General features: G+C 36.0%; 1 protein-coding gene across 3 annotated transcripts in view; it reads left to right on the forward strand.

Moving 5' to 3' along the window:
* tmem178bb (transmembrane protein 178Bb) overlaps nucleotides 1-23660 on the forward strand; it is a 98214-nt gene that overhangs the window by 29407 nt on the left and 45147 nt on the right. For all 3 annotated transcript variants that reach the window (XM_082168548.1, XM_082168549.1, XM_082168550.1), the window contains exon 3: nucleotides 22748-22861. In XM_082168548.1, coding sequence (XP_082024674.1) covers nucleotides 22748-22861 — 114 coding nt within the window. The remainder of the gene's footprint in view (nucleotides 1-22747; nucleotides 22862-23660) is intronic.

Raw genomic sequence — 23660 nt, forward strand, 5'->3', positions numbered from 1 at the left:
GACGGACTTGAGAGTTGATCAAAATTTTGATGATGGTCCCTGATGGACACAGTCCATTGATTTTTTTCCCCCCTCAACTCATTTCACGTTTGCCAGGAGGAGCTGTACGTGAGAGAGAGAGAAAGAGAGAGAGAGAGAGAGAGAGAGAGAGAGAGAGAGAGAGAGAGAGAGAGAGAGAAATAAAGCTAAATAAAATTAGTCATCTAATTTTTACTCACAAGAGTGTGAAATAAACTGTATTAATAAAATCTAAAAAGACTAATAAAAACACACACACATATATATATATATATATACATACATATATATATATACATATATATACATACATATATATATATATATATATTTATATATATACACATATATACATATACATATATATATATATATATATATATATACATACACACACACACACACACACACACACACACACACACACACACACACACACACACACACACACACACACACACACACACACACACACACACACCTGTATAATTATAACAAATCATAGCAGTAAATAGCAGCATTTCTTTAGATTTTTTTTAAAGACATCTATTTAAAAATAAATACAACAACAATAATTATTATTATATAACTTATTTAAAATCATATCGACAAAGGCCAACATTTATTAACATACAATTTCACAAATTCTTTGACTAATAAAGACTAATAAACAAACTATTTATCTGATACAAAATGAAGACCTCAAGGGTGACAGCATAAACAGATACATTTAATTGAAATATAAATACAACAAAAACAACAATAATTATTATTATTAATTATTGTTATATAACTTATCTAAAATCATAATGGTGAAGGGCAGCATTTAGATAATCTTTTTAATACTTAAAATTGCACAGTAATTTTGTGAACAAACCAATTTGCTAAAATGTTCACTTAAGTTAGCAGTAACTTGTTGCCTGCTTTGTGAGAAAAGTACCTTGTAACTTGTTGTCCTCAACTTATTTGTGTGACATGATCAGCAAACAACCTTGTTTAGTTGTCAGACAACATATTCAGAAAGCTGAAGCCTTCTGAATACCTCATAACCAGCATTTTCATGTGAACGGGTCAAGCAGGTTGTACATTCCTTGTTTAATTTCCTTTTTCCAACCTTGGTCTCTGGTGTTAATGACCTACGCTATAGAAGCAAAACAGACTTGATCGATTTTAGGTTACTTGAGCCTGGCATAGTTTCCAACAGCAACTGAAACAGAATCCGACATCCTGTCGGCAGCCAACGGCAACACTCCAGTCATTAGGAGCTGCATACTTTCCCGATCTTTGCTGAAAAAGTTGAGTGTTTAATGCTTCTTTCCACCTCTTGAGTTTCCCTAGGAATGAGATTCATTAATTTGAGCCCAGTATGAAGTGATCGAGAGAGTCTCAGTAAGCCGGTCACAGCTTTTTCTCCATCTCCACATCGGGTCTGTAATTGAATTCCTGCTCTTAACAGCGGGTACAGGGGTGTGTTAATGTGGTATGCGCTGTGAGCTGGAGTACACTGGAGTGTGTAAGATGTGTTATGGAAGAGTACAGAACTGACACTGCATGACGGATACAGAGGAGCAGAGAATATGGTCTCCTTTTTCAGTGGGATACAAATTCATAGATCTGGTAGGGAATGATTGCGGATAATTAACTTCACAGAAGGACGGCTTGTTTTGGGTTTTTTTTTGTCATGTTTGGAAACATGGAAAAGCACCAAAAGTAGGAAAGCATTGTTCCTCCATCTTATTCTCCCAATTTTTGAGACCATCCGTCTGGGTTTCATGAGCACTGTACCTTAGTTTCCAAATGTCGTCATCTGTTGACAGCTCAGTCATTCTTTGGGCCATTAGAGGTTTCTGTCTTCCTCTAGAGTTTTCAACCAGGGGTCTGTGGGAAAGATACATAAAACCATATTATGAATTTTCAGTAACACATTATATAAAGAGGACATATTATGCCCCAATTTGTTTTTTGGGTCTACAAGAATAGGTTTTCATGCTTGAATGTTCAAAAAAAACTTTTTTTAAAAACATATTTTACATTATCGCTTCACCTCTCTTCCCAGTCTTTTAGTAACTCTGTTTAGCTCCTGTCTCTATAGGGCTTTTCACACTGCGCTTAACTGGGTTATCATCGTTCTAAACACCACTTTTAACCCCAGGTGAAGGAACGTTTCACACTTGTAATTTAGAAGCAGGTTAACCCCGTGTTAACCCCGTATTGCGGTGGCAATCTTGTACAGTGTGAAATAATGCAGTGTTTGAATGTTAAAGCTAGACGCTTAGCAACAGACAACCAATCGTGCATTCATGTGTGTGCTTTGTAGAGTCACGGAAACACTGCGTATTGTATATAAACAATTGTGTTTGAGAGGAAAAATGTCAAATGCTGACAGAAAATGCAACAATTTGAGTGAAGAGAAGACCATTTCATTTAGAGTACCTTTATAGTTTGCGCTTTTTATACTCACTCTGCCAACATTTTCACTTGGCTCTCCGCAAAGCTCACCGCTGGTTTCAAGACTATAACAAATCATGTTTGCATTTTCAACAAAAACCTCATCCATATTAGCCAGCTAGATAACACTTTGTCTTAGTGGCAGAATTTCCAACAATTATGTCACAGAAGAAAACATTTACGTTTGCAAGACATACAAATGAATGCAAAACAATGTAAATGTAATGCAAACTTGGAAACACACCTTTATACAATATCCTGAAGTATTTTCTACCTAGTGAGAGCACACATTTCTAGTCACACTGCCAAATATATGTTCATTTGACAAGCAGGCAGCTTTTGCCTACAGTCAGATGGTAATCCGTGAAGTAGTTACAGTGTACAAATGGACTGACAGCACCGTAGTAATTGCCCATCTGTGAGGTGACATACAGGAAGGAAGCAGTCATATACCAGATTGTGGATAAAGATGGCACGCACCATGATGCCAGCCTACAAAGTCACTGTATTTATGGATAATTTTTTTTCTTTCTGCTATTCCTACACTTTCCAGCTCAGAAAGCACAAGACCAAGTGAGAAAACATGAGCATATTGCTGCATGTGTAACAACTATGGCTGTCAATAGATAAAAAAACCCAACTCTGTTAATCACATAACTTTCTTGGCATTACCCCGATTCATCTCAATTCGTGTATTTGCTGAAGTTTGCAAAAGTGCAAGCTGATGTGTCCCTTCAACATTATTACAGTCGTCACCATATGACAGTTTTTCCCATATAAAAATGGGAATTTTGAAATGAGTGCTTGCTGTGGTCAATATGACATGTTATGTGCATTTTCAAATGCTGAATTAAAATAATTTGTCATCAGAATTATAATGAGACCAATGATGCACAAAAATCATCCATTTCTGGTTTCCGTACAGAATTTTTTTTTACATTTGTAGTCATTCATTTGGTTTTAAGGACACATAATCAGCTGTACAGAAGCAGAAATCTTGACAAATATTTTCACCTTTGTTGTTTTCCATGAATGAGGTCGAATATAAATGTGTCTACATAAGACAAAATTGTAAAATAATGGAAAAGACAGCAATGCCGTAGGTAAGATTTTTTTTTGTATGTGGGACATTCAGAACATGAATTAAAGATAAAATGAAGATGAAATATTATCCAAAGAAATACCCATTTAATTTACCACAGAAATAATATTAACTTCAGCAGCTATAGTAATGAAATCATCCAAGTAAATAGTGAGAAAATAAGCCAAAAAGTTGGATATGAAAAAAAAAATGTGTTCCTGTAACTAGTTTCCATTTGATTTGATATCCAGTCTGTAAAGCTTGCAGTTTATTCTCTTCAATAAAGCTTCTTGCATTTCATCATGTTTAAAGATGCTAATAACCAAGATTAAATTAGTACTTCTCGTCTAATGAGAAAATTGTAGTGAAACGCTCAAGCAGCATCTGCCATACCTGGTGCGAGGCTATTCCTCTCAGGCAGTCAGCAGGGACGCCGAGACTGAAATAACTTGATTAATGTATGGCACGGCTGTCCGCCAAAGCCCCCCGGCTATGACGTATTTAAAACAAACAGCATTTCTTCTTGTTTTCCCCTTCTAGCTTCCAAGCCTTGGCTTTGTGGTGAGAACGACTGGCATTGGATTTTACTCATCTTGTTTGCACATGCATCGATTGATGATTTTCACTGTTATTGAGTTGTTTTATGCTCAGGGTCAGCTTAGCTTGTTAAAAACCCAAATTAGTTCAGCCAGAAAACTGATATCAAAGGCCTCATCACGTCGCACGACATTCAGCTCAGCGTGCCTCAAGCTTTAATTGCTATCGGACACCATTTTTGCTACTGCCACACACTCAGAGTCAAAAGATAATCTATGGGGTGTTTTGCCCTACCGCCATTTTAAAGCTGTTATTTTACATTACAGCGACTAACACGCACACTCTGATAGAGATAGATGTGCCGAGGATCTATTCGTCCTCTTCAGGGGGAAAAGCGCGTGGCTGTAGTTCCCGGAGAGGCTTCATTTCAAATGGCTGCACCGTAAGAAGGACTTGGCAGCTTTTAATTAACAACGAGGTTTGCTCTGGGAAAGTGGAAGATAACGTACCACTCAAAGTCGGCGTGAAGCACGCAGAGAAAGACGGATGGAGAGAGTAACGTTCTGTTCACATTAATTAAACGGCTGGCCGACCCAGCTTCACTAAAATATTGAGAAAGGAGCAGATCAAAAAGGAGGAAACACAGGCTTTCAAGCTCTAGGAAATGGGGCAAAAAGGCTCAGGGCGGGTTTATGCATACTTATTGACTCTCAAACAGATTTTTGCTTTGCATAATTCAGCCTGTATGTGTTACACGGTACAGTATAGGTGTCTGCAACCTTAAACATTAATGGGGTTTTTATTAGCATTGAACGATAAGATGTAGAGATTAATATTAAATGTATTTATTTGTGAAATGCTCAATTCCCCTGCATTTGCATGCCAAACTACTTGGTGTAATCCTTGCTCATCGTCACGCACCCTGCAGCAAACTTATGGGATTTTTAGAGGCTAAATGATCCAATTAAAACAAACAGCACTTATGAACCCACTGGACAAACTGTTGGACTAGTAAACTAGTTATCCAGGTGGTCGTTCAGTGCCACTCATGCACACACCGCATAGTACTGTGGTTTGGTCTGCCATTTTTTGCGATCGTGGTCAAGTGAATTTTAGCATGCAAGGACAGCTATACAACATAAAAGGTGTTCCCTAACTTTTTAATGCGCGTAAGTGTATTTACACAGGGATAAAAAAAGTGGAATTTTTTTTAAATCTTTTTGGTAACGCTTTACAATAAGGTTTCATTAGTTAACATTAGTTAACCACTTTAGTTAACATGAACTAAGAAATAACAATACTTCTACAGCATTTATAAATCTTAGTTTATGTTAATTTCAACATTTACTAATACATTATTAAAATCAAATGCTGTATTTAACATTATTAATGCACTGTGAACTAACATGAACAAACAATGAACATCTGGATTTTTATTAACATTAACAAATGATACCTTATTGTAGTGTTACCATTTTTTTTTAACATTTTTACAAATAAAATAAAATATTAAACAAAAGTTTAATTTGAAAAAAGTTGCCAACCACCACCCACATTTTTTTTATCATTTTCACAAAAATGTCATGGCCCCCAGAATATTTTGTTGTATTTTAAACCAAAAAAAAAAAAAAAAAAAAAAAAAACTTTTATTCTAGCTTCATACATTCCTTTTTTATCAACACTTGAATGTGGGTAAGTTTCATTAAAAAAGCAACATTTTGAGCAAAAAGCTGAGAAAGTCATGTTTTTGTCAAAGACTACGTCTGGAAGGGATTCAGAACGATGATCAAAACATAGATTGGGTAGATAGTCCATCAACACCCCTAAAGCTTGCACAGTCCTATACCTCGTCCTGGGTCAACATTTAATTCTGTAACATTAGGCAGTTTTGATTTATATGCTGTTTAATGTTGATGATTACGTTATTTTATGATATCGCTTGTTTCTGCTGCTTCTTCACTATGTGTTTTGATCAGGAGATTCAGTACTCTTTCAGAAGAAGCCTAATAGCAACCCCTACCCTATAACAGTGAAAACACGGAAAGCCAGAAAGTTCCATCAATGGCGGGGAAAGAGTTAAATACAATTTTAATTTTCATGAATATTTAAGAATACACATTCCTTGAAAAAGTAATCAGATCCTGAAATATTGGAGACAGATCCTCCCAGGAGACAAGCTTGACCGTCGAGTCTTGCAGTAACGTGACTCCCAGCAGAGGAATTGATCGAGTGGCCTCCCCGAGTCTCTTGCCCTGGAAATTTGCAAGCCAGTCAATCAATTAAAGATCTCAGTGGGTCGACGGGCCTCAATTGGAAAATGTGTTTATGCGTGCTTTGCTTAGCACATCAGGCTTAAAGCTCTTTTCAACACGGCTGAAAAAGATTGATAAGAGAGATGGCCTCATGTCCCTCATGGCTTCTAAATTGACCTTGTAGCATTTGCGGGTGGGACATGTCCCCACTACTTTTTCTCAGGGTCGATATTGTCCCCACCACTTTTTGAAACATTTCGAGGCACGGATGTACCTAATATAAATAAATAAAACATCTCCAGTTAACTAGCAGAGCATTAATTTAGTTCGAAATAAGAGACGATCTAGCGCTAAAATGTGTTGTTGTTCTCTTGTGGCTCGTGTACAGTCTTCACACGGACACACCTGTCCCACCCACTTTTTAAAACAAAGTTACGCCTTGTAGGTACCTAGCAGATGTAGACAGCGGTCACATGCTTTTTGGAAATTTGAGATTTAAGCTCAGTTTCTAAATGTATTGAGTTTCCTCAAAAATAGCTTTTTTTTTTTTTTTTGGCATTGCTCTTGATGGAAGGAAATACACAAGGAGGTTACTAAACAGTTCTAAAATGTTGTCGTCATTTGGACAAAATAATTTTTCATAAAAATTGTGCAAAATACAGCTTTATGGGTGGTAAAAATGTATTTATGGATGGTACATTTTCTTAATTTACCCGCCATTTAGCAGTTGTGGCAAAAAGTTAATTTGGGACCCTGCTGCTAACTCTCTCTTAATGGCATGATGGCATTTTTGCAATTATATTGGCACGCCAGCATGGCACACTGTGCAGAAGCAGCCCATGTTGTTAGGCATGTATTAGTACTTAGGGAAGAACGCCAAGAAACCGTCTGTGGGACTAAGAGGCAAAGATGCCGTGCTAAGAGAACACATGTTGACAAGACTTGACCCAATGCTGCTATTTGCTGCTATTTCCTCTCAATCAATTAATCTGTGGGTCATGTGACCAACTGAATTTACATGTTGGCCAATACATTTTTATTTGCATTAGTGAAAACAACTTGATAACATAGGTGTTTTTAGACCTTATGAAGACCCCCTTAAAAATCTGTGATCTAGAAAAGTGTACAGTATATTAAAAAAAATAATAGTAGCCAATAGCAGTAATTAACTGTACAGTATATTTCATTAGTAAGAAGAACAAAAAATGTTTCACAGGGACTTGAATCAGTATTTAAACTCACAGCCACTTTATTACACCTTGCTAGTACCTTGTTAGTTTGCCTTCAGAACAGAACTGCCTTAATTCTTTGTGGCATAAATAGATTCAACAAGGTGCAATTTGGTCCATATTGATATATCAGCATCACGCAGATGCTGCAGATTTGTCGGCTGCATATTCATGATGCGAATCTCCCGTTCCAGCATATCCCAAAGGTGCTCTACTGGATTGAGATCTGGTGACTGTGGAGGCCATCGGAGTTTAGTTGTCATTTTTCAAAAAAAGTTTGAGATGCTTTGAGCTTTGTGACATGGCTCATTATCCTGCTGGAAGTAGCCATTAGAAAATGGGAACACTGTGGTCATAAAGGGATGGACATGGTCAGAAACAATACTCAGGTAGGCTCTGGCATTTAAATGATGCTCAATTGGTACTAAGAGGCCCAGAGTGTGCCAAGAAAATATCCCACAAATCATCACACCACCAGCAGCAGCCTGAACCGTTGATACAAGGCAGGATGGATCCATGTTTTTAATGGTGTTTACGCCAAATTCTGACCCTACCATCTGAATGTCGCAGCAGAAATTGAGACTCATCAGACCAGGCAACGTTTTTCCAATCTTCTATTGTCTGTGAGGTGAGCCCGTGCGAATTGTAGCCTTAGTTCTCTGTTCTTAGCTGACAGGATGGGTACCAGTGTGTGTTCTGCTGCTGTAGCCCATTTGCTTTGATGTGCATTCAGAGATGCTCCTCTGCACACTTCGGTTGTAATGAGTGGTTATTTGAATTACTGCTTTCTATCAGCCCGAATAGATTCTCAGTTTGAACTTCAGCAGATCATCTTGACCATGTCTACATGCCTAAATGCATTGAGTTGCTGTCATGTGAATAGCTAATTAGATATTTGTGCAAATGAGCAGTAGATGGCCGGTGAGTGTATATGTTTTTAATTAGTCCTGCATGCAGAGAGTACAGGTAATACCACAAAAAGTTGAAGCAAAGCAGTAAAAAGTTATGTTTCCTGACTTTATAATGTGTCTTGTGTATTTACACAAGAGAACAGTTGGGAAAACAACTGAAAAAAATTAATTAAGTTAAATATTAAAAATAATATTTTAAATATAATGTAATTTAGTTGTATTATATTATATATTATACAATGTGATTGTATTTTTTATCATTTAATTTATTTAAAATAAATATTAGGCTACATGAGCTCATTTAAATAAAACTTTTAAGGCAGCATGCACAATACAATGTGACTTAAAACATCATTATGTAGCATTTTGTTGCACTATGCTATTGAAAAGGTAGCTTGACCTTAAAAATCTATGCCATTGGGAAAACACTATTGTCATGCTACTGAAAAATGCAGTTAAGTTGGTACCATCACTATTCCTAGTTAGTTACTCCACAAAAACTAGAGGAAGGAGACAGTGAAAGTGATTGCCTGGAGCAGAGAGTGGGCTTTCCGCATATTCAAGATGGTGACATTCTTCTAGATGACTAGTGAAATGGATGTGTAGGATGAGCAACTGAGATGTATTTTTCTCTTTGCAGCATCCATAGTAAGCAGATGGAATGGTAAAGCACCAAATCCTGAGGCCTTTGAGTTTCCCTGACCCAGATTTTCAACTCACTGCCTGATTTAGGTGTGCTGCACTAATGTTCGAGTCATAATGTGTCAGCTCTCTTATATGTCAACCTTTTGTGTAGGTTTTACACTTCAATGATCCCAGTAGTGTTTATTTTCCCCCAAAATTGGCTTAGCTTTACAATGCCACAGATCAAGTGTGGCTTCTAGACACATAACTTAAGCAGTGGTGTAACTTAAAGACTGACATGGTCAAAGTGAAATGGTCTGGCAGGATTGCGAATCTATCGTGAATACACCCACCCCATCTGCCCAGCTTTTCTACATGCACCTACAGCTCTCTTCCTGCTTCAGATGACATGTGTGTGTGCCTAGTGAATGGAATATATTTGTTTATCCTCTCCGCGGCTTCATAACCCTCTTGGATCGGAGCCCGCGCAAAAATCCCAAAAGACCAAGCCAATGTCTGCACTCTCTCTCTCGATCGCTCTCAAAGCACTGAAAGGTAAATTGTATATATTTATGAACACAATTGAAAAAAATTTGGGTGTTTGGAAAAGCAGGAACGGAAGTTATGGGAAGTAAATCGGCTCAGGTTGATCTGACTCTTGAACTACACCTCACCAAAGGTCAAAAGTGCAATCCCTTGCCTATTCCCATAGACTTCATTCAGACAAATCCCACGTCTATCTGGAGTTGAGATTCGAAAAGCAAAGGTTGCCTCTTCCTAAGGGCCAGGTTTGACATTTTCATCCCCAAAAAACAGGAAATCTCTCACTTCAGTCTGCTCAATGCATTTGGAAGTGTGGCTAGTCCTGCAATCCTGGAGTCTATTATGACCAGCTGAGATGAAAGGTTTTGCCTGGAATTAGATTTGACTTCCTGTGAGCCTGCTTTATCTACACACCATACGGGACTGTCCTCGATCTAACAATTTGTGGACAGTCAAATGTGCACTCCTGACGGGGATTTTAAAATTTTAAGCTGAAATTCAAGAGTACTGTCTTACGAAAAAAAGACATTACCAATAGTCTCAGGCTTAGTCCCGCCTTAGACCTTCCCATGCACATGAAAATGGAAAGCACTTTTTCAATCTGGCAAGCTCAAATCTTACTGACTGACTTTTGTTGTGGCAATTTAATTCACTAAACAATCATCTTTGGCGTAAGAGACAGTCTGGAATCAAATGATCATTAAAAAGTAATTTATTCTTGCAAGAAGGCCCAGTTGCCACACAGAAGTTACAAGTACAGTCTGTGGAACAAGTGCGACCAGGAGAGAGAGGCAGGCCAGTCTTTATACTGTTATCTTCAAGGTTCTCTAAACACTCCATAGATGGATAAGACACTCCACCAGTGATCCTATTATACACTGAACTTTAGTTTAGCTTAACTTACAGCCTGCAAGTCCTAAATTGGACACCCTTTGACCTTAGGGGTCAGGGCCTCGGCGTCTCCCCCTCTTCTCCTGCCTCACAGAAGTTCCACATCAATCATTATATCACATGGTCAGCAGCACACATAGAAGTCAATCCTGTGTATGTTAATGAAAATCAAAGTAAGTAATGAAAATCAAAAATCTCCCATTACACTTTGCACAACAGAGTCGTGCTTGCTAGGTACTGGGTTGATACAGCAAGTGCATTTGAGGCTCAAATAATGACTGGATGTGAAATGTTTCAGGTTACTGGCATCAAACCCTTAAAAGATATAGAGTTTAATTTGAGCCACTTATTAGTAAGTTAACTAGATCAATACTTCACAAAATTCTGCTCTGCAATGTGGACCAAACCTTATGCTTTTTTGTCAAAGGCTACATGAGGCTACATTACCATGAACCACAGATCAACTTCATCTTTCTAACAAAACCACACTCAAACTACCTTGCATGCACTAACACTGATGTCAAGGATCCATGAAATTGAGTGCCTAATGGAGCGGCACCACAAAAATACACTCCAGCTATGAACACCACAAACATTCAGTTCATTCAAACAGACATTAAGGTAAGACAAGTCCCAAAGGAATAACCGTCTGATCATTTAATAGATAGCAACAAAAAGAAAACTCTTCCCCCTGACCTCTTGGTTCTTAACACAAAGCTCAGCAATCCCGGCATTATCATTAGATCCCATGTAAAGTGCTTTATCAATAGACTACTTAACATATAGATTCTAGGACCATTGGCAGATCATGCCCCTGTCTGCTTGGCAGAAATCCAGGCTGCTGTCTCATAAAAACTTTCACCGCCACTTAATTTAAGCCAATGCCAATCTTGAACTACAGTGTACATTCCTCATTTATTATTTACAGGCAATATGCAGCTGTTCTATTTGCTGTTCTATAAGAAAAACACAATCTTCTGTCCAAACAATCCAGTTTTGGACCTCTTAATTATACTCTTTCAACAATAATAAAGGGTTTCCAGTCAATAGCTTTCTTCATTTCTTCAACTATTCAAGAATTTCTCCAGCATTTATATGCTCCACAGTTTTATCTTTTCATAATGTGTAAACAGGATACAAAATTAACACTCACCAAGCACCTCCTGAGAGTTAAAATCAGTTTTGGCAAGTAAATACAATCTGGCCAGTTGGCTGGTATATTTATTGGGAATTACTATATGGTTCAAATCTTAAAGGTGCACCCAGTAATTAATTCATACTGACACCTAGAGGTGTAGATGCAGCATCACACAAAACAAATATTCTCAGTTAAAATCTTTGATGACATAAATGTATTCCATAAACAAAAATCCACTGGTCATGTGATCTCAAAATGGCTGCCACCATGAGGAGACCTGCTCTATGTAAAAAAGCTACTTTTATCAGGCTACTGATAATGCTTGAGTCTTAATCTCTTGTGTACATAATTGTACACATATTTCTCAAAAGTACTATTCATTTTTTGTGTGTAAAATGCAATGTATTGATGGAGAAGTTACTGAGTGCACCTTTAAATGCAATGACAAAGCAGACTGTTTAGCCAGACTGTTTGGTTTCATGACCTAACAAACAGTCTGTCTAAACAGGCAGAAAGAAATTCAGCTGCAACATTTACCTCAGTGACAGTAATATTTTTGCCCAATAATAAAACAATGCAAAATATATTTTGTGACTGATAATCTTCACCTGATATGGAAAAAAGTTAATGTAACTTGTACTATTGTTTGTTAGCATAATTAACATCCCCTCTTCTTCACTTTTTTTGTACAGTGAGACAAACTGGACAACCCCCCCCCCCCACCCCCCATTTATTTCAGTGTATATTTAACTCTAAAAACGAGATATAGAGAAGAGAAGTGACAACTTTTCGCATTCAACTTCTAGACAAAGGCTCCTCAAACTAAATGCATCTCACGGGAGACTCAAGTTAGCATTGCGACTGCCATTATCCATTTGCTGTGTGTGTCAGCAAAAAATATTTAATGGCAGTGTGAGGTTTTCTCCTACAGGAGTGAAGGACAGTGCGTTGGCAGCCATTTTCAGGCATTTAATTAAGAAGCTCTGTGCCAGTGTCCAGATACTATCAGTCAGTAACGTCTGCCCATACTTCCATCTCCTGCACACGACAGATAATTAATAGGCTAATGCTTTTTTATAATCGTCTCCTTCTTAATCACATGCAAACTGACCAAGACAAACACAGCGACTGGCGTTCACAACACCATCTGACAGCTTGTCAAAGACTGAAAATGGACTTTAAAAGAGTGCCAATTAACTAAATAAACAAGGTTATAGCCTAGTTATAAAATGAATACCATTACGAAGAAGAATGCTGCTCTGGACTATTATGCATGACTGATTAGGGCTACTGCACGCCCACAGACTTTTGAAGAGTGATTAGATTGGCTATTTATTTATTTTTCCACTGGATCAGAGTGAGTTCCTCCACCCTCTGTGAGTTTGAGCCGAAGAGCCGCACACCAGCCCGGATTCATCCATCTTAATTCTCTAACACAGTGGGCTTGAGGGCTTCTGCCATACTGATTCTGGCGAATTACAAGAGACAAGCCACTCCTGAGGGAAGCCTTCACGGCCCTTCAAAGACAGTATGATGCTGCGGAGTGTAAAACTCTCAACATGATCCATAGCAAACCAGGCTCATTGTTCCCTATCATTTGCTCCTGAAGGCATGCCACACTGTTTTCCGATGGATCTTCGATCACAAAAGCTGAATATCAAGTGGTGTATAGGAGGAGGCAAGATCGTGTAAGCTACTCAATATGGATATGGTCTTAACATTAACACTGTTCCAGTACAACCACTAGTCTATTCAACTGAGTCATTCTAATGAACCGATTCTTTTTAATGATTCGTTCTAATCAATTCACTTCACTGTAGAACTTTGGAAATAAAACAGGAGCACACAAAAATGTACCATTGCAAAAGTTGCAACTATAGTTATAAAACAACTATTGTTGTTTTGATACTACACAATTATTGATACTACACAATTAAACATGACAATAATATTCTCACAATGTTTCAAGAACAAGTATTCTTTCATTATGATGGTATTTTGGCAGATATATAAACTATGGTTAAAAATGTTGTGGTTTGGTAAGACTTTTTAATTTTAAATTTTTTTATTTTCTTTTGCTCGCCAAGGCTGAATTTTTTTATCAAACATACAGTAAAAATAGTAATATTGTGAAATATTTATATAATATTCTATTTTAATTTTTTTTTTTAAATGTAATTAATTTATATGAGGAAAAGTTGAATTTTCTGCATCATGACTCCAGTCTTAATGTCACACGATCCTTCAGAAATCATTATAATATTCTGATTTGATGCTTAAGAAACATTTATTAATGAATTTCAAAAGACTCCAAACTTTTGAACAGTAATGTATTATGAAAATGTAATTTACTATAAAAATGAAACACAAAAGGACAAAAAGATATGTAAAGGTTTTTACATATGCAAAAGAATAATTGAAACGAACAGAACCGAATTAACTAAATCACCTTAAAAAAAAAAAAAAAAACTTCCCCGTTATAACAAAAAAAAAAGAGTAAACTTAGTACAAGGTTGTCTGATTGGGCTAATTAGTCTAAACTAATTTCTAAATAATCGTACTAATTTAGTCTAAACACTGCAAACAATGCATAGAAAGGTATCACAGTCACAGGAAACTGTGGCTCCAATGCCTTTCGCCTGCAGTCTGGGTCGGCTATAACTATAACTTTCGAGAGTCACACTTTATTTTAAGCCAGTTTCACTTGTCTGAAAGATATTTACATGTGTTACTTTATTAGACTCTTTTATCCAAAGCAACTTGGTTACTTGGTCAATCGCTCATGGATGACATAACAGCTTTATCTTCCAGCCATAAAACAATCACAATCAACTATATTCAAGCTTTAGTGTATTTTTAAAGGACATACGCAGTTCCCCAGCATCCACTGTTACCTGTAAACAAGATTGTCCTCAATGACATTTGCGCACTGGCAAAATTAACTGCACATTACATTCATCATCATGTCATGCTCAGCCACTGCATGAAGCATCTCTGAATTAATTTCACTTCACTTGTAAAGCAGAGACAATCTATCTGTCACGTTCCCTGCAGCAACGAACTGCTTTACCTGCACAAGCCTTGCGCTGATGTGCTGTGTTGTAATTATGGAGACAATGAAACACATCGGCTGGGTCAGAATACTTGACCGTTATAATATCCCTCCCCCTTACAACCAACCAATGCTCTTAACTGGTGTATCTCGCCGTTAATCCAGTCTGGTTTGGGTTCGGGAGGGATGGACCGCAATCTGGGTCACCGAATAATGAGGCCAGGGCGCGTACTGCACCACAGCGTCCATCTGGCAGCTCCACGTGCCTGTCTCTGCCAGCGATAAACAGGTCTGGAGGAATAAACAGAGTGTGGGCACACAAAGAGACATGTTACCCTGCTCTGGAATAAAGTGTGTGAGAACATTTTTGCTTTTGGAATTTAGTATGGAAGCATACAAAATAAAAATTTTTAATGGCAGGTTTTTTTTTGTGCATTTTGTTTGTGCACTGCTCTATGTGTATGAGTATGGGAACCAGTCAATAAAAAAATATTTATTGATTGATTGATTGATTGATTGATGTATATATATATATATAATTAAATAAATAAATATATATAAATTATTAAAATAGCCTATATGATTTTTTATTATGTATAAAAATATATAAAAATCTGCAATATATACAGTCATGTGAAAAAGAAGTTTGTCACCAATGGCTTCTCCATTTTGTCTTTATGTTTGTTAAGTAATTAATGACACAGTGTAATATGTCATGCCTTGTGGTTCATCTGAGGTTGTATTTACCTACGTTTAAGACCATGACAGATTTTTTTTTTTTATTACGTCATGATACGTAAAACCATGGAATTCAAAAGATTGTCCTTTCTTTTTCACATAACTGTAAATATCTTAAAACTGAATTTTAGGAGTAAACCAGGATAGATCTGTTATTTAAACAATGACATAAAAAAATAATGATTTGATTTGAAAAATTACACTTTCTAATATATATATATATATATATATATATATATATATATATATATATATATTATTTAATATTATATTATTTAATATTATATATATTTTAACTTAATAATTTAATTTAATAATACATTTAACATTAAGCTACCTATGACAAACAGATGTATACAACAGATATATTTGCCTGCTTGGTTAAAACATTATTCCATTTGCATAATTTATTATGTAATTTGTTCAATAAAGTTCTATTTTTTTTCCTTTTGTGGAAATAATACTATATTCAATTTTACACACGCATATTTCTTTTTTAAGACTTTAACTTTTACGGTGCACTGAAAGTGCCGTTTAGCTTGCACAGAAACTGACTCAGTTGCAATAAAAACAAAAAACAAAGGGAAATTTACTCGGATGTACACAGTCATTAGCACTGTGCTTTTCCAGCAATGCTCCTAACTGAAAAATAATAAAGCCACACATGCATTATGTCAGCCATTACACTGGGGGCAAAGAGAGAGAGCGAGAGAAAAAAAAAAAAAAAAACAGATTGTATGATGACAGGGATCTTTGAAGTCCATATGCATGTGGGTGACGGCACACAGTGGAGTGGAGCAGAATCTTGACTCATAGACAGAGTTATGCCAAAAGCCTCTCTCAGTCTTTATCAACAGCCTTTATCTTGATCATAAGGACAGAGACCACCACGAGGCACATTTATAATTAGATTGTGGAGTGTCGGGTCAAACACTATGAGTCAGCTAGATGATAATGCCGCTCTGGGACTGTTAGTGTCAAGCATGGCTTACTCCAGCTTTGATAAAGCACTCGTATCATGCCTTATGTTGATCTTTTGCTATCTCACAAAGGTCTGCTAGTGCACAATGCTTTAGGAATTGCAGGACTCATTCTCTGCTTTTTCTAAGACACCATGCAATTAGGGGAAAGAAAACCTAACTGCTAAAGGTGAAATTTGTTAAAATGCAAGAAAAAAATGAATATTTACATAATTGACTACCATTACTATTCTCAAGACTGGTTGGAAATTAGATTCATCACAATTATTTTTTGAAGAATATCTATATATCTTTTCTACACAGTTTCTCGTCAACTTCATCATGCTCACTGCAGTTTAATATTCTCTGTAAAACTCAATATTTAATGGGAAAGCACTGTACAATTTATTTTGAAAATAAATTTAATTTGGTCATTCTTTGGACAAATGCTTTTGTATAGTGACCGCGAAAAATTAATGATGCCCCTTTTTTTCTTGTTTGGTAAGAAGCATGGTTATTATATCAGTAAACTATAAACAAAACTAAACATAAATAACCAAAACATTTAATTAAAGAAAAAAAAAACTTGAATATATTAAATAAAACTGTCACGTTTTGAGTTTGTTCATGTTTAGAGATTGCTTTTATTATCCTTTTCTGTTCATGTCTGTTTCTAGGTTGGTTTTCTTGTTCTGTTAATTAGTTCCGTCATCCTCTGTTTCCCTGCCTGTTAGTCTCCTAGGTTACACATGGTTTGATTCAGTGGTCACAGGTGTTTCACGTTTCTTTGATTGGTTTGTTCTATTTAATCCCTGTGTTTCTTTCATTTCATTGTCAGTCCTACTTTGTGTTATGTTTCTAGTTCCCTGAGTTCTTTGTTTTAACAAGTTTAACTGCTACATTTAGATCCTTTTCTACTTGTTTTTTGCAACCCAACTGTGACAAAAACAATATAAAATAGTCTTGAATATGTAAATAAACTATTTGGTACATTTTAGCCTTCTAATCTCTGATCTAGAGCTATTCAATATATAAACAAATGTTTCTCTGCAGATTTATACATATAATATATTATTTCAGTAGAGTGTTTCAGCGTTTTTAGTCGGTTTCGCGGATACGTGTGAATAGGGATCGTTTTGACGATGGTGTCGTCTAAAAACTTCTCAGTTTTAAGCATATCGTTGTCATGTAAACGTACCGTTAGATTTAGTACACTGACAGTAAAAAAGCGAATTAATTAATATTTTGCATAGTATTGTTCTCACACTATAAATGGACTATATATAGCAGCCTTTATGTTTTAAGAAGGGGGTCCTATAAAAGCATCACTTTCGGTAATCCTTGGCATAATGAAGTTGTTTAGTGTATCACCAAAAAAAAAGGAAGATTACATTACAATTATTACTATAATTGCATACAAACACTAAATCGATCTGTCATTCTTCTGAGAAACAGCACTGTATTTGACTCGAACACTATGGCAACATGAACAGCGTAATGATGAGTAATGCTTGCCACTTAACAAAGGGAATTGCAGCACATGCTGGCAGCATGGCTATAGGCCTGTAGCAGAGGGGGGAGTTTATGATTAATGGAAATAAATATGAAAGCATCACATCAGCCCCAGCACCTGATCACTCTCGCCTCCACAACTGCGTTACTGCTTAGCAAACAACTACATCACCAGCGGATACAGCCCTCGGTTCAGTTCAGTGTGCGCACTATACACTCCTGGAGTCAGCAGCACTGACGCCGAATATCTCCTGACAGAGAGGTCAAGATTCAAGATTAATCCACTGCTACAATTTGACATGCCTTTTTTTTTTTTTTACTCTAATAAAGCAGTCTTGAAGTATTCTTGCAATGACCTACATATTAAATATTTATGGGGAATGGATGTACAATTACTTGAAGTATGTCAGATGTTTATATACATTTATTACACAGGTCTCTGGAATACTTGATTTTGATTGGTCAACGTGGCTTTCTGTAGCTAAATATTTTAATATAACTAAAATGAAATAATAATAATAATACAAATAATAAAAAAATAATTATATATATATTTTTTTTTTTTTCATTTAGATTAGCTCGATGTACTAAAATGCCTAAAACTGAAATAAAAATTAATAAAAACTATATAGATAGACACTTTATTTGAACAAATTTACTTTGAATTAAAATTAAAATGGAAAATATATATTTTTTAAATTTGTACATTAATATAATATAATATAATATAATATAATATAATATAATATAATATAATATAATATAATATAATATAATATAATAGTAGCTCAGTGATACTAAAATAACACTGATCATTTCTTCCCCATTTCTTAACTTATTTTTGAGTAGCCGGTCATTATCGCTTAAATAAAATAAAATAAAAAAGTATTGAATAGGCTTATATGTACATAAACAATTTGATACATTTTATTGACTTCAAAGCACATATTTACAAGGATCCAGAGTTATTAAATGTATAAACAATTGTGCTAATTGTGACACACAGTTTTATTATTTACTGTTTTAAAATGACCTGTTAGAGCAAATTAACTTCTGCTCTTATATTACCTAAAAAATGAATGTGTTATATATCTGTGCCACTTTTAAAGGGGAGATCAAGTTAATCCCCTTTGCAATATTAAAGCTGCAACACTGGTGACTTTGCATGAACCTCAGTGATATTATGGTACACCACACAGCATTGATCCAGTTTACATGTAATGAGGACACTGGACACATATCATTGATCCCAGGACAAGTCAAATGTCAGGCTATTTGTAATCTGTTACCTTACTGACATGCAGTCCTTCCTCAAGTATAATAGCTCTATCTTACTGAGTTGTCAATATTGTGTATCTGAGGTTTTACTTAGAATGGTCATTGCTCATTGGGAGGCATGTGTTGGCCAGAGGGAGTGAAAAAGTGAAGTGAAGAAAGGGCTCATGAATTATTGACAAAGACATTGGAAAAATGGCAAAGTGACATTCCAAAGGATCCAGAGGAAATTTAAAGATGAGGTTCAAGGGTGATTAATTTTGTAACAGTGCCTTCGCACTTCGGCTGGCAATGTGTGAAACGTGTCGCAAATGGATTATTTAAAATCCATTTATTTATTTATTTTGAAATTCGTCTGAGCAGACACATTAGTTGTGGATAATGGCAGTGATTAATCCTGGAGTAAACAGCTGAAAATGCCCTTGCAGAAAAAAAAAAAAAAAAAAAAATTCACCCTTCAGGGAAAAAAAAATAAAAACCTAAAATGTCCTTTTTCTCTCTATGATAGTTAAAGCAAAGTGAGACAGGCTGGAGATTCATAAATAAGTAAGAGACTCTTCCCAGTCTCCCAAATGCCTGTCTGCAGACTTTAGATTAGCACAATGAGCAGAAAAGCAGACAGCACAGGAGAGTTTGCCAAAGAAATAGTAGCCTACTTGCTGAGTCTCTCTTTGTACTGTACATAAAATTGTACAAAATTAAATTAAATATGCAGCCCTTGTAAAAATAGACACGTGCACTAGAGCTGACTATTTAACAATTAATTAGTTCAAAACATGATAATAAGCATATATTAAAACAATTATTTTATGTTTTAAAATGATAATTAATTGTAATTAAGGGAGTTCTAAAGGTAAAAGAGGGGGTTCAACCCGCTACTATAGCAAGGTGTACCTAATAAAGTGGCCAGTGAGTGTACAATTCACAAAGGCGAACTGAGGCTACAATTCACGGGCTCACCAAAATTGGACAATAGAAGATTGGAAAAACGTTGCCTTGTCTGATGAGCCTTGATTTCTGCTGTGACATTCAGATAGTAGGGCGTAAACAACATAAAAGTATGGATCCATCCTGCCTTTTATCAACAGTTGAAGCTACTGGTGTAACTTGGAGTGTAGATTAACATTAACGTAGATTGTTCTGTAAATTGTTTTGTTTTTTAACTAAAGCAAACACTCTATTAGGCTTCCACTACCATTTATACAATGTTGAAAGGTGTAAAAAGGGATGGAAGCACAAAAGTCAACTTTTGTGCAATTAAACTAAGCAATTCAGTTTAACTAAGCTTAGTTAGTTTAACTAAGCAATTAAACTAAGCAATTCTGTATTTGAGTCACACATCCAAATCAAAGTACGTACTGTGCTCCCAGTAACACTGCCATTCTGCTATGCCCTTAGATTTCTTTGGAGTATTTAAAATCTATTCAACTCTCCCAGGCTTTGGCCATCAAAAAATCTATACCCAGGAACACATGCTGTCTGGTCAGCCTGGAAGAAAGATGGTTTTGGTTTACACTCGGTCGCTGACCCGATCAGCTTCTGCCCTACAGGGATGCATAGGGCCAAGAACAATCTGTCTTACAAGCCTGTGTAACAGGAGATGTTCGTGGAGTTGCTCATTAAACCCAGTGTAAGCCATGTTTAAACATGAAATTGTAATTTTCTATCCCACACAATATGCAAAGACACCTATAAGTAAGCCATAGTAGATTGATTTCACAAGGTGTAAATACTGTGGCACTACACATAGTAAAAACATATACCAAATATGATTTTAGAAAAAAAAAAAAGTAATAATAGTAAAAAAAAAATGCATGTACTGTTACACCCCTAAATAAATATATTAATATATATTGTGGTTATGTGTTGGCTCGCCACTTTATGACCAATGAAACAAGTAGAGTTCCACTGCAAGCGTATCCATTCTCAACTTCTGACAATAATGATTTGTTAATCAATGTGACACTAGAACTTCCCTCAGTAACACAACATAGATTTTAGCTGGTCTAGTGGTTCCTGGAGGAATGAGATAATGGAAGACAGAGTAGAGCATTGGGACTATAATTCTCTTTTCTGGATGGTACAGGCTGCCATTTTCTATCTGCAGAGTTTCATAATCAACAGGAAATGATATCCTGGACAATAGTGCAAGCTGGAATGATTGCTGGCGTGTACCATTAGGACACAGAAATATGTATCATTATCTTTGTCAGCCCTTTTGCACTGATCAGTGCATGTGCGTGAGCTCTGAAGACACATGAGCACATCATCTTCCTGTCTAAAGGGGAGGATGTGTGCAAGCCTCATTCTAAAGGCCATATCATTCGCAAACGCGCTTCAGAGTGCTCACAAATGAAATAATTTCAGACACGACGCCGCATAACTCATTCCTCAAAGCTCGAGAGATATGCTGTCGACCAAAAAGCCTCAAAATACACTGAAGAAACCAGAAGGAATTCAGATGTGACAAGCTACAGGAAACCACTGTTTGATTAGAAACAAAGAGAAACACGAATCACACGACTTTGTAAATGTTGAAAAAGCCTCCTGGAATGCAAAAAAAAATGGGATCTCTCAAAGTGAAGGAGAAAAGGGAAAAAAATACAACAATCGAAGGTGTGAAGAGATGTATTCTGGTCGTGCTAAATACAGTGAAATGAAATGGAAATCTCTTGGAGGAGTGTGTGGGATGTATATCTGGAAAATGAAGACAATATCTCCATCGGAAACAATACAATATCTACTGTTGTTCTCCTTGTCAATGCAATAAGTGGACTGATGTTATCTTGTCATATTTGTCAGCAGTGTTGGGGGTAATGCATTACAAGTAATGTGCATTATGTAATCAGATTACTTTTTTGTTGTAACGAGTAATGTATTACTTTACTCACTTTAATTTGAGTTACATAGGTAATGCACATTAACTTGCTCAAACATTTTTTAAACTACTGAATTTATCTTCTCCATAACAGTCACTTAGATGTACACTCATGCATGTGTGGGAGCAGACAAAACGTTTGAAAGTAACAAAACATTTTTAATTAAAAAGAGTTGTACAGTAGGTAATCTTTTGGTGGATATTTTGTATGGCATTAGTGGTCAGGAATTATTTGAAGTGGTCAGAATACAATAATATTCTAAATGTTTTTTGTTTTTTTCATAAAGAAAATGAAGGTTCATGTTATGAATGATATGTTGTTTGAGTAAACACTTCCAAAAATAACTTCTCTGTAAAAAACACCTGCAATGCCTGAAAGAGAGCGAGCCTCAGCCACGTGAAAAAATTGAACACAAAAGTAATGTAATACTTTACTTTCCATAAAAAGTAATGTAATTAGTTACTTTTTTAGGGAGTAGCGCAATATTGCAACTCTTTGCCTTTAAAAGTAACTTTCCCCAACACTGTTTGTCAGCATTTTTAGACATACTATTCACAATTTCACCATAAACACAAATCATTTCTGGTTTATCTGTTCATCCATGAGCAAAACTTATTTGACCAGTACTTAAACTCATTTTTTCTACTTCTCTACTTGCAGGGTCCATTGCCAGATGCTCCTATATCAAGTACCACTACTCCTCAGCCACAATACCCAAGAATCTCTCTTACAACATCACCAAGACCATACGTCAGGATGAATGGCACTCTCTACGTGAGTACATGGCTTTACTTGTACATTTGAAGATGCATTTAAGAAATGCCACTACTGTGATTAGAGGAGACTACAAATTCTGTACTTGTAACACAACTAAAGAATTAATATCTCAAACTGTCATTTTTGCTTGACAAATTACATTCATAGTACAAATAAGTGTATAATTTTACCATTACTGCTGAGACAAGCACTTTGTAAACAGTACAAACAGTAATCATCCCCAACCTAGTGATATCCTTTGCTCAGACCCTGCTTGCTAAGGTCAAGTCAAAGCCAGATATGGAAGTTGTAATGCAACACGTTGTAATTTCATTCATTTATTTCGGGCAAGCTCTCGGTAGACCTAAAGATATAGATGAGGTGATTTGTTGTTGCTTTGTGGAAGGAGAAAGTAGGGTACATATCTCAAAGTCAGATGTACCTTGTCGACCCACTTTTGCTCTGTTTCCACCCTACCCAAAATGGAAATTATGAAGATGCTTTAACATAGAAGTGGTGGGAAAATGCTTTAATACAGAGAGTGGGCCATTAGTACGCAGTCCGACCCACAGGAAGCTTTGCAAACCCGTAAAGCCCATCATTCATAAAGTTTTACACATGCCACACCTTGAGGGGTTGATTATTAAAGATATACTATTCATAAATCCATTTTGCTGGTAAATAAAATAAAACAAATACTGTAAAACAAATATTACACATATACTTTAAATAGTTAACTTAACATTTCTGTATAAGCAGTGTGCATACAAATATTATTAAAATATATTAAATTATGATAAAAGTTTACTTAATATAA

This window comes from Leuciscus leuciscus (assembly GCF_965113295.1).
Source record: "Leuciscus leuciscus genome assembly, chromosome: 4".
NCBI classification, from domain to species: Eukaryota; Metazoa; Chordata; class Actinopteri; order Cypriniformes; family Leuciscidae; genus Leuciscus; species Leuciscus leuciscus.